Raw genomic sequence first — 14679 nt, forward strand, 5'->3', positions numbered from 1 at the left:
TCTTTTCCAGGAGCGGGAAAGAGGTAAGGACAATTAGGTGGAGGCTGCAAGTAAGTCTTCCGCGGGGCAGTCAGGGGCGCTGTATCTGTTCCTTTACTAGATCCAACCTAGAGTCCAAACAGGTGTTAGGAACAACAGTAACACGTTAAAACCAAGACAAGCCTATATGAAATACTCTCCAAGTACCTTGATGTTAATTTTTGTTGCAAAACCCTGAAAGGGAGGGCTAGACATTTTCACTAATAAGAAGACCAAGTTGAGGGGCGGGGCAAGGCTTTTCTCCTGGCTCCTTTAGTAGAAAGAATAAAGCCGCAGCTTGCACCGCCCCGCCATTCGGAAATAGAGGCAGAAGACTTTGAAGAGGCTGCCGTAGGGACACCAGGTCGCCCCCACTCCCTCTGCGGCCCGGCGGGGCGGGGCGGTGCCCGAGCCCTGTGGGCGCAGGCGGGGCGCAGTGCGCAGGCGCGCACCTGTGCGGCGCAGGGGCCGCGCGCGCCCCGCCTCTCCCGCCGCCCTCGTCTCTCCACCCGCAGGCCCCGCCTCGCTTCCTCCCCGCAATCGCCCGGTGGCTCGGCAGGCGGGCGGCGTGCTGCTGCGTCATCGCCAGGGGCCGGTTTGAATGAGTTTCTTGTCGCCCCGTGTCTGCCGCAACCACCACCGCCACCGCCGCGCCTCCGCCTCGGCCGCCACCGCAGGTCCTTCGCGGCCCCTTCCCTTCGTCGTCCTTGCCAGGCCCGGCCTTCCCGCGCCGCCGCGCCCCCGCGCCCCGCCATGCCGCTCTACTCCGGTGAGCTCCTCCTCGCCGCGCGCCCGCAGTCCCGCCCGGGGCTAGGCCGCTGGGTAGGCCCGGCCCGCGGGGCGGGCTCCCGGCCGAGCATGGGGCGGGGGGGGGACCGCGGCGCCGAGGGACCCCGCGCCCCTTCCTCTCTCGCTCGAGTTCCGGGCCCTGCGGCGTGAGGCGACCCGGGGGCCCCCGGCGCCGCCGGGTGGGTGGGGTGGGCGCAGGGGGCGAGGTGGGGAAGCAGCTCGCGTCGGCCCCTTCCGAGTGGTGACTCTGCAGAATAGTTTGCGCGGCTGTCCTCGCTTGCGGGTTGGGGTGAGGGTGGACCAGGCTGGAGGTGCGGTGCCATTTCCCGGGCTTCTCGAGAGGTAGCCTGGCCGCGGGAGGGAGGGGCGGCCAGGAGGGGAAGCCTGGCCCAGGGAGTGGTGGAGGGGCCGGGGATGGGAGGTTAGCCTTCGACGTTCTTGGGATTTCCCTCGGCTTACTTCTTGAGCTGCCACCGCCCCTTTTGTATCAATTTCAGTTTTATCCCGAGGCAGATGGCGAACTTACCTTTTTGCTTCGTTTTTGTTTCATGAAACATTGTTTTGGGCTTCCACGGCCGGAGCACAGTGTTAGCTTTTAAGAGGTGAAGGAAAACAAATATCCGCGGGCAAGGGCATCATTTCATTTTGATTGGCGTTTGACAGTTTCTCCCCCCCCCCACCCCCCACCCTTTGGCGTGATGGTAGTCCAGTGTGTGAGGCAGGATCACGTTTTTACTGGAGTTAATGGACCTTGCTGTCTCCCAGTCTTGATTCAAAATGGCACCTAAAACCTCTGTGGTGGTTCCAGTTAGCTATGGGTGTGTGATTCATTGGCTATGGTTGACACTCTATCATAATTCCTTTCGTGAACATTTAGCATTTTGAAAGAATGACATCAAACAAAAGAATAATATTTAAAACTCGAGGTGGATTCTTGATATTCTAGAATTTTGAATTAAATACTTTAATAATGATTTTTTGTTTGGGGGAAAGGTGGAGATGAAGTAGAAAAGAAGGGGGGGAACCACAGCAGAGTAATGTCCTCAAAACTCTTGTGTGCCTGAATGCTTTAATAATGATAGTTCAACCTCTTTCTGAAAGCCATAACAATTAACACTTGAAATATTCTATTTACGCAATAAAAAATTTAATGGGCATTAAGTCATGGTGGGTAAATATCAGTGCATGCTGCTACTTAAGCACACAGGTAGGCTCGCAATTAAACCAATCCCTGTCTTTGTTCCCCTCGAAAAATGCCTGTACTCACCAAACTTCCTAGCTTAAAAATTAAGTTCCATCTTAAATATCTAATCAGATCTTTTTCTTATTTCCAAAATGAGGGAACTGAAGTAGATTTCTAAGGTTTCTTCCTTTGACATCTCCATATTGAGAATCTGTTTATTTCCAGGTTCTGTGAAAAGCCCTATATTTAAAAAAAAAAAAAAAAATTTTTTTTAAGTACTGATTCATAAGATTTAGTAAAAAAGAATTAAATGTCCAGTCTCATATATGATGAAGGGTAAGTGCCGTAAATACGTTTGTGTTTGGTGCAAAGCTCAGGTTTTTATACATATTGCTTTGTTTTAATCTTGAACATAATCCTTTGGTACTGGTATAATTGTCCTTTATGGGTAGGCGAAAAGTTTAACTTGGCCACAGTGACATAGTTAAATAAATTTCAGATATATTCATCTTCATTTTTTCTCTTACTGTTTTGATCTTTTCCTCTCTCATCTTTTGTTTGTGCTATTGTTTTATGTTTCTGGCTTATCTCAGTGATTGTAGTTGTTCCGTCTTCAAACCTATATTTTCTCTGTCACTGCTGGAGTGATCTAATGTTCAAACCAAAGTGGCTTTTATAAACCTTTCAGGGACTGCGCATTTTGTGCAACACAAAGCCTGTACATTTTAACATGACTTAAGTTGTCCTCCCTGACTTGATCCTTGGTCCATTTCTCCTTTTTCAGCTGCTTCCCCATCACTCTGGAAATTACTTGTCTCTCAGGATACCAGTGCTGTTTTATGCTTTTGAGTATCTTTTCCAGGAATGCTTTTATTCTTATTTTCAGGCTAACACCTAATTTCTTCTTTCAGACTCAAAGTCGATAGTGGTAACTTCTAGTATCGCTTTCTCCAGGGTGTTCTTCCTCACTCATGAAGCATTACCTTGTGTTCCTCTGGCATTTGTAATATTCACATTGTTGATTGTTTTAACGTTTTTCTGTCTTTGCTTTATTAAATTGTAAGTTCATAGAGTTTCCCTAATGCTTTCTACCGGGTTTATCACTGAATGAATGCTAACATTGATTGAACTGGGATTTGGAGTCAGGGTCACACTTTTTTTTTTTTTAATGGCGCTGCATGGCATGAGAGGTCTTATTTCTCTGATCAGGGAATGAACCCAAGCCGCTTGTAGTGGAAGCATGGAGCCTTAATCTCTGGATTGCCTGGGATGTTGGAGGGTCACTTTTTTACATTCTGATTTTAGTAATCAGAGAAATCAGACAACTACTAGTTGTGGGATTCTCATTTTGAGTAGGTATAAAGGTTTCAGTGGAAACAAACTGTGTAGATCCTGGAGTTAGTATGTTTATTTAAATGGCAGCCCATGGGGCTTTGGGGATCTTAGTTCCTTGACCAGGGATTGAACCCAGGCCCTGGGCAGTGAAAGCGTGGAGTCCTAGCCACTGGAACATCAGGGAATTCCCTAGTTTATTTTTACATATTTCAAAAGTAGCTATTTTATGAGATTGATTGAATTTTTTATTATGGTAAAGTATATGTAACATGTTCTAAAGTATATGTAATTCAGTTCAGTTCAGTCATTCAGTCATGTCTGATTCTTTGTGACCCCATGAATTGCAGCACTCCAGGCCTCCCTATCCATCACCAACTCTCGGAGTTTACTCAAACTCATGTCCATCGAGTCGGTGATGCCATCCAGCCATCTCATCCTCTGTCGTCCCCTTCTCCTCCTGCCTCCAATTCCTCCCAGCATCAGGGTCTTTTCCAATGAGTCAACTCTTCGCATGAGGTGGCCAAAGTATTGGAGTTTCAGTTTCAGCGTCAGTCCTTCCAATGAACACCCAGGACTGATCTCCTTTAGGATGGACTGGTTGGATCTCCTTGCAGTCCAAGGGACTCTCAAGAGTCTTCTCCAACACCACAGTTCAAAAGCATCAATTTTTCGGTGCTCAGCTTTCTTTATAGAAGAACTCACATCCATACATGACGACTGGAAAAACCATAGCCTTGACTAGATGGACCTTTGTTGGCAAAGTAATGTCTCTGCTTTTTGATATGCTGTCTAGGTTGGTCATAACTTTCAATAGTTCTAACCATTTTTAAGTGTACAATTTTTTACCTTGAGTGCATTCACATTGCTATGCAAACATCACCATCCACCTCCGGAAATTTTTGATACTCCTAAACTGAAACTCTGTACTCATTTAGCAATAACTCCCCGTTTCCATTTCTCCCTAGCCTCTACCATTCTACTGGCACCCACCATTCTACTTTTTGTCTCTGTGAACTTGACTACTCTAGGTACCTCACATAAGTAGAGTCATATAGTACTTATCCTTTTGTTATCTAGATTATTTCACTTAGCATAATGTCTCCAAGTTTCAGACATGTGGTAGCATGTGTCAGAATTTCATTATTTTTTTAAGGCTGAATAACGTCCATTGTACGTATATACGACATTTTGTTCATTGATTCATCTGTTGATGGACGCTTGGGTTGCTCCTGTTTCTAGGCTATTGTTAAATAATGCTGCTATGAACGTGGGCGTGTAAGTATCAGTTTGATTCCCTGCTCTCCATACTTTTGAATATATACCTAGAAATGGAATTGCTGGATCGTTGAGTAGTGATTCTGTGCTTAACTTTTTGAGGAACTGCCATACTTCCACAGTGGTGGCACCATTTTTAAATTTCCATAGAGATGCACAAGGGTTCCAGTTTGCCTGCATTCCTGCCAACACTTGTTATTTTCTGTGTGTGTGTGTGTTTGTCATGTTGTTTTTGTAGTAGCCATCTGAATGGCTGTGAAGTAGGATTTCTATATTTTTTAATGATTCAGGTATATTTTTTGACTTCTCTCTCTTTTTTTTTTTTTGTTTTTTAATTTGGCCACACCATGTGGCATGTGGGATCTTAGTTGCCCAACCAGGAATCAGATGCAGCCTCCTGCAGTGAAAGCAGAGTCCTCAACATTGGACCGCCAGAGAATTCTTGGATTTTTCTTAATACTTGACCACCTCTTGCTCAGGAAGCAGACCTTACCTGATCTTAATGATTGTTCAAATAAACACATTTTGAAGCCTGTGAACCTTATTCTGGGAGGTGTTTCAGTGTCGTCATTTTTTGCATATATTATTGGAGGAGGATTCAGAAACCTTGAATATTTACTGACTAGTTTTGTGAAGTTAATAAATCAGTCTGTTTCTTTTAAGTCTCAGTTTCCTTATTTATCAAATGAGAGTTGAATTGAGTGAGTGAGTGAAGTCGCTCAGTTGTGTCCAACTCTTTGGGACCCTGTGGACTGTAGCTCCTCCATCCGTGGGATTTTCCAGGCAAGAGTACTGGAGTGGGTTGCCATTTCCTTCTCCAGAGGATCTTCCCAACCCAGGGATCAAACCCGGGTCTCCCTCATTGTAGGCAGATGCTTTACCGTCTGAGCCACCAGGGAAGCAGAGTTGGATTAGATCCAGTTCAATTTTATCCAAGATCTTTTGCACTCACTTCACTTCTGATTTGGTAAGCATTAGTAGAGTAAAAAGGTTAGTGACATAGTTTGGTGGTCAAGAACTAGCCTAATAGTTCTAAGGATCTTCTAAATCTTAAGCCTTGTTACTTTGTAAATGAAAACAAAATTATGGTTTGTTTGCAGTTACTGTGAAATGGGGAAAGGAGAAATTTGAAGGTGTAGAACTGAATACTGATGAACCTCCAATGGTGTTCAAGGCTCAGCTTTTTGCACTGACTGGAGTCCAGCCGGCCAGACAGAAAGTTATGGTGAAAGGAGGAACACTGAAGGTAAAATGTAGTCGAAATTCTCATTATGTCCTTGTGAAAATAATTAACACCAGAAAATGTAACATTTGAGGTATTTTTATTTGGTGACAGTAGATAGTCTATGGGATTAAAACTTACTCATATTAAGAAAGGAACAGTGTAGCTGTTTCAAAACACTGCTGTTGAGCAGCAATAATGTTTTTATATTAAATGCATGGTATCAATGAATACAACTTACTTTTTCCTTTAGTTCATTTACAGTGATCACACTGTTTAAGAGATGAGGATTGGCTACCCCTGTTAACTGGGCAATAAAACAATATAAGAATACTTATTCTTTTGTTTTCAACTGTATGTATGTTAAAAATGAGGAAAGTAAATTATTTTATGTATTTGATAAACGAGGAAACTGATCACCAGAGAGGTTTAAGTAAGGGCCCAAAGGAACATGGAATTTAAAGATCAAGCAAATCTGGGTTCACTTCCCAACTTTGTATGACCTTGGAGAAGTACATTATCTCAGGGGGCATATATAGTTACCATTGCTTTTGATTAGCAGTAATAGTCCTTAAATTGAGAAGGGATTTAGGAACTTACTTTTGCCTTCGAAGTATGATGTCTAAAAAGAGATAGTAGCACCACCCAAGGGTAGCATATGGAATGCCTGGTACCTTCTGTGGAAAGGAAGGAACTGATATGGAACTGACTTCCTGTGAAAGGAAGGGCTTAGCTGACAAAATATCTGTGCCAATCAGAGCATTTCAGAAAACATGGTTTAAAGCTCAGTCATGTCCGACTCTTTGCGACCCCGTGGACTGTAGGTTACCAAGCTCTTCCGTCCGTGGGATTCTCCAGGCAAGAGTACTGGAGTGGGTTGCCATTTCCTTCTCCATTAAATGAACATACAGAAGTTAAAGTATTTGTTAATTGATGCATAGGTGTGAAATTTAGGTCCTGAGAAATATTTGTGGACGCAGCAAGTGTTAGTAATGGTTAGTTTGCTTGGGTGGTCTTCTTTACTCTCCTGGTATAATTGGTAGGAGCACTTTCATTCTCCAGGTCTCTTGATTTGGGTGATTAGTTGTATAATCATCCTAATTGTGTAGACCTATTTCATTCCCTAGGTTGTTCTTTGTTCTTATCACGTAAATTGTTCTTAGCTCTGCTGGTTCCAAACATGCAGAAAGTTAGCATTTGTCATATGTCATCATCAAGTGTTTCAGTACTTCTGGTGCTGCAAGTTTACTGTCTTTTAGATGGTATCTTATGTAGTTTAAACAGTTGTTAGACCTATTAGTTTTAAGGCTGCATTATTTTTTTTGTTTCTTTAAAAATATTTTGGTTACAGTAATTTTTAAATCTGCATGCAGAAAATTTTTATTTTGAAGTAGAAGTCTAAAATTACTTGATTGTTAGATTATGTTTGGATTATACAGGGATGGTTAAATGTTTATTATTTGTCTTTAAAACAGGACGATGATTGGGGGAACATCAAAATGAAAAATGTGAGTATTATCTTAACAGTAATTGTAATGCAATTCCCTAATTATTACACAAAATTATTTTTAAGGCTTTTTTTTTTTGTCTGTATATCCAGTTGTTCCAGCATCACATGTTGAAAATATTTTCCTTTTCTCATTGATTTGCCTCAGAGTCTTTCTTGAAAATCAATTGTTGGCCTATTTTTGAACTCTTGTTTCATTGATATATTTGATTAATCTTCTACCACATGGTCTTGCTTGCTGAAGCTTTATAATAAGTTTTGAAATAAGGTAGTGTAAGTTCTCCAACTTTTTTCTATTTCCTCAAGATTATTTTAGCTCCTTTGCTTTTCCTTATAATTTTAGAATTAGTTCCTACAAATGGACTCCTAGAATTTTGTTTTAGATTGCATTGAATCTGCAGTTCAGTTTGGGGAGACTGAACATCATAAAGGTATTAAGTACCGAAATCCTCAAATAAGGTATAGTTGTCCATTTCTCTTAGCTCAGATAACTTTTCAGTATGGAAATCTTGCATGGTTTTTGTTAGTTAGACTCTGGAACTTATTTCTTAGCTGTTAACAATACTTTAAAAATCTTTGTTTTCCAGTGATCGTGGCTAGTTTATAAAAATACAACTTATATTTCTCCTGTGACCTTGCCAAATTCACTTATTAGTTCCTAGTAGTTCTTTCATAGATTTCACTGGGTTTTCTATGAACATAAGCATGACTGTTTGCAAATGGAGGCAGTTTTACTTTTCCCTTTCCAGTCTTTATGACTTGCTTCTGTTTTTGCCTTATTTCATTGCTGGCACTTCTAATACAGTGTTGAATAGAAAGTGGTGGAAGTGGGTATCTTTGTCATTTACTAGTTCACTGAGACCGTTTAAGTTATGAATGGCTGTTGAATTTTAAGTGCTTTTTCTGCTTATTGAAAGGATCATATTTTTCTTATTCTGATAATCTGGCTAGTCTCATTGGTTTTTCACTGTTAAACCTTGCATTTTTGACATGCTGTTCTCAGATTTCTTAATCTTTGTGACCTCTTTACACCCTCAAATTATTTTTGAACCCCACAGAATTTCATATATATGGGTTATATCAATATTTATTGTATTAGAAATTAAGACTGAGGGAGTTTGGGGGAGAATGGATACATGTGTATGTATGTATATAGTCACTGTTCATCTGAAACTGTCATGATGATGTTAATCAGTTGGCTGTACCCCAATACAAAATAAAAAGTTAAAAAAAATTAAGGCTGAGAAATTAAAAATATTCATTTAAAAGTAGCAGTAACAAACCTGTTAACCTGTTAATTTCATTAAAAACATTTTTTTTCAGAACAGCAAAGAAAAGTGAAAGAATGGTCTTGTTCTACATTTTTTCAGGTCTCTTGACAGTCTAGCTTAATAGAAGATAAATGAATTTTTAGTTTTGTTTCTGCATTCTCAGTTTGTTGTGGTATATGGCTTTGGCTGAAGTATATGCGAGAAATCTGGTCTCATAACAGTTAAATATTTGGAAAAGGGAGATGTCTTTTCAGTTAAAATCGTGAACGTTCTTTGATAGTACACCAAAACTCAACACATGGTAGCTGGTTTATTGATTTGTTTGATGCTTTTGAACTGTGGTGTTGGAGAAGACTTTTGAGAGTCCCTTGGACTGCAAGGAGATGACTCATTGGAAAAGACCGTGATGCTGGGAAAGATTGAAGGCAGGAGGAAAAGGGGATGACAGAGGATGAGATGGTTGGATGGCATCGGCGACTCAGTGGATGTGAGTTTGGGTAAACTCCGGGAGTTGGTGATGGACAGGGATGCCTGGTGTGCTGCAGTCCATGGGGCTGCAAGGAGTTGGACACTGAGCAACTGAACTGAACTTAATGTTGTAGAAACCACATCAGTGACCTTTTGTACGTTAAAAATCTATGTTTTGCACTGAAGAATGGATCTTCCACTCATGAATGACTTTGAAACATCATATATTGGTCATTTGGAAAAATTGTTTTTCTGAGTTATTTAGATCTTACTTTCAAGTAAGTACTTTCATGAAATGCTCATGCATTTCATTATATAATTCTTCAAAATTGCATTTGTTAATATCACTACCAACCTCAGTAGAAAAGTCTTTAATTCTAGAAAATTGTCAGGTGCATAGTGACAGATGGAAAATTCTTTTCACTTGAAAGCTCTAATTTTGTCATTGGCAGCTATAAATATTGTCAGTACTTTGCCCTGAAACTACTAGCTCACTTTCTTCATTTTTAAGGAAATGTTACTAAATACTCAAGTCTAAAAACCCATAATTTGTCAGTTGTTTTAAGTAGAAATTGTATTTTGTCAAAAAAGGCAAGTAGACAGGTTTCCAACACAAATGTTCGTGCAAGCTTATTGTGAAGACAGCTATCATAAATTTGGTATGCAGAAGTGTTTTTTTTTTAACTTAATTGGTACTTTGTAATTTTTATTATACCTTCATGTGTGAATAGCTTTCTCCATTATCAGCATCCCCCACAGAGTAGCACATTGGTTAAATTGATGAACCTACATTGATACATCATTATCATCGAATGTCCATGGTTTGTTAGGGTTCACTCATGGTATTGTATGTTCTGTGGGTTTGGACAAATGTATAGTGATGTGTATTCACCATTTATAGTGTCATAGAAAGTTGTTTCACCATCCTAAAAATTTTCTATGCTGTACATGTTTATCTCTCTACCCTTGACAACTATGGATATTTTTATTGTCTCTGTAGTTTTGCCTTTTTCAGAATGTTGTATAGTTGGAATTAAACAGTCTGTAGCCTTTTCAGATTGACATCTTCAGTAATATGCATTTATGTTTCCAAGTCTTTTCATGGCTTGATAACTCAGTTCTTTGTTCAGTTCAGTCACTCAGTTGTGTCCGACTGTGAGCCCATGGACTGCAGCACGCCAGGCCTTCCTGACCATCACCAACTCCTAGAGCTTCCTCAGGCTCCTGTCCATTGAGTTGGTGATGCCATCCAACCATCTCATCCTTTGTTGTCCCCTTCTCCACCTTCAATCTTTCCCAGCATCAGGGTCTTTTCCAGTGAGTCAGTTCTTCACATCAGGTGGCCAAAGTATTGGAGTTTCAGCTTCAGCATCAGTCCTTCCAGTGAACACCCAGGACTGATCTCTTTTAGGATGGACTGGTTGGATCTCCTTGCAGTCCAAGGGACTCTCAAGAGTCTTCTTCAACACCACAGTTCAAAAGCGTCGGTTCTTTGGCACTCAGCTCTCACATCCATACATGACTACTGGAAAACTATAGCTTTGACCAGATGGACCTTTGTTGGCAAAGTAATGTCTCTGCTTTTTAATATGCTGTCTAGGTTGGTCATAGCTTTTCTTCCAACGAGGGAGCATCTCTTAATTTCATGGCTGCAGTCACCATCTGCAGTGATTTTGGAGCCCAAGAAAATAAAGTCTGTCACTGTTTGCATTGTTTCCCCATCTATTTGCTATGAAGTGATGGGACCAGATGCTATGATCTTCATTTTTTGAATGTTGAGTCTTAAGCCAGCTTTTTCACTCTCCTCTTTTCACTTTCATCAAGAGGCTCTTTAGTTCCTCTTCACTTTCTGCCATAAGGGTGGCATCATCTGCGTATCTCAGGTTATTGATATTTCTCCTGGCAATCTTGATCTCAGCTTGTGCTTCATCTAGTCTGGCATTTCACATGATGTACTCTGCATATAAGTTAAATAAGCAGGGTGACAATATACAGCCTTGACATACTTCTTTCACAGCTATCAGTCTGTTGTTCCATGTCCAGTTCTAACTGTTGCTTCTTGACCTGCATACAGATTTCTCAGGAGGCAGGTCAGGTGGTCTGGCATTCCCATCTCTTGAAGAATTTTCCGCAGTTTGTTGTGATCTACACAGCCAAGGCTTTGGCGTAATCAGTAAAGCAGTAGTAGATGTTTTTCTGGAACTCTCTTGCTTTTTCTGTGATCCAACAAATGTTAGCAATTTGATCTCTGGTTCCTCTGCCTTTTCTAAACCCAGCTTTAACATCTGGAAGTTCAGGGTTCACCTACTGTCACCACATTTGAAAAAGGGAAATAGCATCTTGGTATTATTGAAATAGTTTTGACTTCACTGGCTCCGTGAAAGAAGCTGAGAGACCTCCGAGGTTCATAGACAACACTGTGAGAACTGCATACTGGGACAGACGCACTTGAATCATATGTATTTATCTCTTATTTATTGCTGGATTTAGTTTTCTCATATTTCCAAAGATATTTTTATGTGTTGATGAGGCATAATGTTTTGCATTATCCTCACTTTGTCATCAGAATTATGTGGACACTCATTTAAAAGAGTTGGGGAAGTATTTCCTTTCTGTTTTCTGAATGAGTTTGTGTGAGATTGGTATTATTTTCTGTAAATATTTGAAATAAGTTACCAATAATTACATCTGGATTTGGGTTTTCTTCATGGGAATTTGATATTGTTTCTATAGTAGGCACCAGACTATTTTGATTTCTTTTTTTTTTTAATGTTTTTGTGAGTTTTCTTTCAAGGAATTTGCTTATTTTAAATATGTTGAATTTATTGACATAAAGTTGTCCCTCGTATCTGAAATGGTTAGTTATCCTGTTATATCATCATCATTTATCGATGTTCCTTCTTATTCCTGTTATCAATAAAAATATTTTGATCAGTGTTGGTAAGGATCATAAGTCTGTTCGGTTTTTGACTGCTGATTTTACATGTTACCCATTTTCTATTTTGTTGATATTTACTCTTATTTTTTTCTCTTTGGAGTTTAAGTTACTTCATTTTCTTGCTTTTTAAGGTGTATGCCTAGATTATTGATTTTTAAAAAAAATACCTATTTTCTTCTTATAGACATTTAAAACTATTATTACTAATTTTTCTTTAAGCACTTGTAGCTGAATCTAGCGGTTGTGATATGCTGTGTTTTTATTATACAGTTAAAATATTTTCTAATATACCTTGTGATTTCTTTTTTGAGCCATGGATTGTTTAGAACTGTATTTCATTTTCCAGTTATATGGGGCTTTTTCTAATATGTTTGTGTTATTTATTTCTAATTTGATTCTGTCATGGTCACATAACATATCCAGTATTATTTCTGTCCTTTGAAATTTATTGATAATTTGTTTTACTGCATTCATTTGAATGTTTTCTGTGCTCTTGAAAAAATAAAGGTATGCTGCTATTGTTGGGTAAAATGTTTTGTAAATGCCGGTTAGGTCAAGTTGGTGTATAGTCTTCGTGTTCTTTCTATCCTAACTGATGTTTTATCTGTGTCTTTTATTAAATGTGTCATAGTCTCCAGCTCTTGTGGATTTGATTGTATCTCCCTTCAGTTGAATCAGTTTTGTTGCATCTGTTTTTAGGTGCGTGCATGTGTAGGATTGTTACAGCTCTGTGAGTTGACCTTTGATCAAAATGAACTGTTCCTGTTTATCACTGGTAATATTCTTTGCTCTGAGTTTTACCCATTGTAGATTGTTGGTTCCTTTTTTTTTTTTTTTTTTACAGATTATTTATAGGTTTTTTTATAGATGTTTATCAGGTTAAGGAAAGTTCTGTTTCTAGTTTGTAGAAAGTTATCATGAATATGAGTTGAGTTTGTCATATACTTTTTCCATATATTTTGAAATGTTAATTTTATCCTTTAATTTCTTAATGCAGGGAACTATGCTTCCTTTTTTGAATAGTTAGCTAATCTTAATGTATTTTCTTTTAAATATAATTCAGATTCTACTGGTAGTATTTTGTTAAAATTATTGTGTTTCTTTGTGTGAAAACTACAGTTTGTAGTTTTCTTGGACTGTCTCTGAGGCTTGCTGTCAGTGTAATGTTTGCCTTATAAAATGAGTCAGAAGCAGTCCTGTCTCCCCTCTTTTCTGAAAGTTCATATTCTGAAACTGTTGCAGAAAATTCTCCAGTGATGTTCTCTAGGCTTGGAGCTTTGTTTGTGGGAAGATGTTTAATTAAGAATTTAATGTCTTTAATAAATGTAGGACTCTTCAAATGTTACATTTTTTTCACACCAGTTTTGGTAATTTGTGTTTTTTAGGTAATTGGTCTGTATCAGTTGTTGAATTGATACTATACTCTTAATAACCTTTAATTCTAGACTCTGCAATGCTGTCATTTCAACATCCCCTTCTACCCTGCTCCGTATTGGCAAATTGTGATTTCTTGCTCATTGTCTCTGTCATCCAGGGAGAAGTTGTTCAGTTTCATTGATTTCTCCTGCTCCTCATAGAGTCATCTTCTGCTTGTTCATTTATTATTTTAATTGATTTTTCCCTCTTTGCTTTATTTCCTTTGATTTTAATATATACTTGTGCTAGCTTCTTAAGGTAGAAGCTTATTTGATTTATTAATTTTAGGCCTTTTTTGTTTTCTGCTTTGTCCATTTTTCTATTGTATCCATATACACTTGAGTTTTTTTTTTTAAGTTTGTAAAAATTTTGATTGTGGTAATGGGGAAGTGTTAAGATTTATATAGTTAGCGTCATTAGTCCTTTCATCTTTTATGTCAATTCTAGAAAAATCTTCCAAAATGGCAAAATTTTAAAAAAATTAACTTGGATGTTTTATACTTGTTTTATTTTATTTACATTTAAGTCCTCAATTTGTAATTCATTTTGGGCATGGCATGTCATAAGGTGAAGAACTAGAATATTTTCCTAAATTATTATCTTCAACGTTTCTTCATATGTAATCTGTTAATAATTTTAAAGATATTGTTTTAGTTTTCTTTTTCAGAAATTTCTTAGCTGTTTTCATGGGCATGAGTTTATTGCATGAATGAATCATTTTGTAAAGTCTTAGGAAGGGATTTAATTTATATGATAATTTGGAATCACATCTTTATAGTAATTTTTCCAGTCCAGAAATTTGTTGTGTCCGTCAGCTTATTTAGATGTTTTTTAATATCCTTATGTAAAGCTTTATAGTTTTCTTATTAAAATATTATATATTTCTTATTATGTTTACTCTTAATTTGGTATTCATTCTTTTCAGTTGTATTTTCTAGCTGACTATTGCGAGTATATTCTTCAAATGTTTGGTTTTCCTGAGACAGTTGTCTTTGGAAAAGAATTCTTTAGTGATTGCTTAGTACTCCTTTGCTATTATCTTATAAAAAGTATAAGTAAAAATAATAGGTGATAGAATGATTGTCATAGGTACTCATAAGGCTTGAGTTTGTTGACCTTATTTATTTCCTAATTTAATCCTCATCTAGATATTTTTATCTTATTGGCCTTCCTTAAAAAATACATTTTTCTGACTTTTCTCCCCTCTTTTTAAACCTCTCTACCCTCTTTTTCTCAGGTGTTCATGTCTTCCAATTA

At 38.5% G+C, this 14679-nt stretch overlaps 1 protein-coding gene across 2 annotated transcripts in view; it reads left to right on the plus strand.

The window, feature by feature from the left end:
* The first annotated feature begins 451 nt into the window (after positions 1-451).
* USP14 (ubiquitin specific peptidase 14) overlaps positions 452-14679 on the plus strand; it is a 36499-nt gene continuing 22271 nt past the window's right edge. For both annotated transcript variants that reach the window (XM_043888932.1, XM_043888933.1), the window contains exons 1-3: positions 452-787; positions 5701-5846; positions 7298-7330. In XM_043888932.1, the coding sequence (XP_043744867.1) occupies positions 772-787; positions 5701-5846; positions 7298-7330 (195 nt within the window). In that variant the 5' untranslated portion in view covers positions 452-771. The remainder of the gene's footprint in view (positions 788-5700; positions 5847-7297; positions 7331-14679) is intronic.

The sequence above is a fragment of the Cervus elaphus genome, chromosome 27 (assembly GCF_910594005.1).
Source record: "Cervus elaphus chromosome 27, mCerEla1.1, whole genome shotgun sequence".
Taxonomy (NCBI): Eukaryota; Metazoa; Chordata; class Mammalia; order Artiodactyla; family Cervidae; genus Cervus; species Cervus elaphus.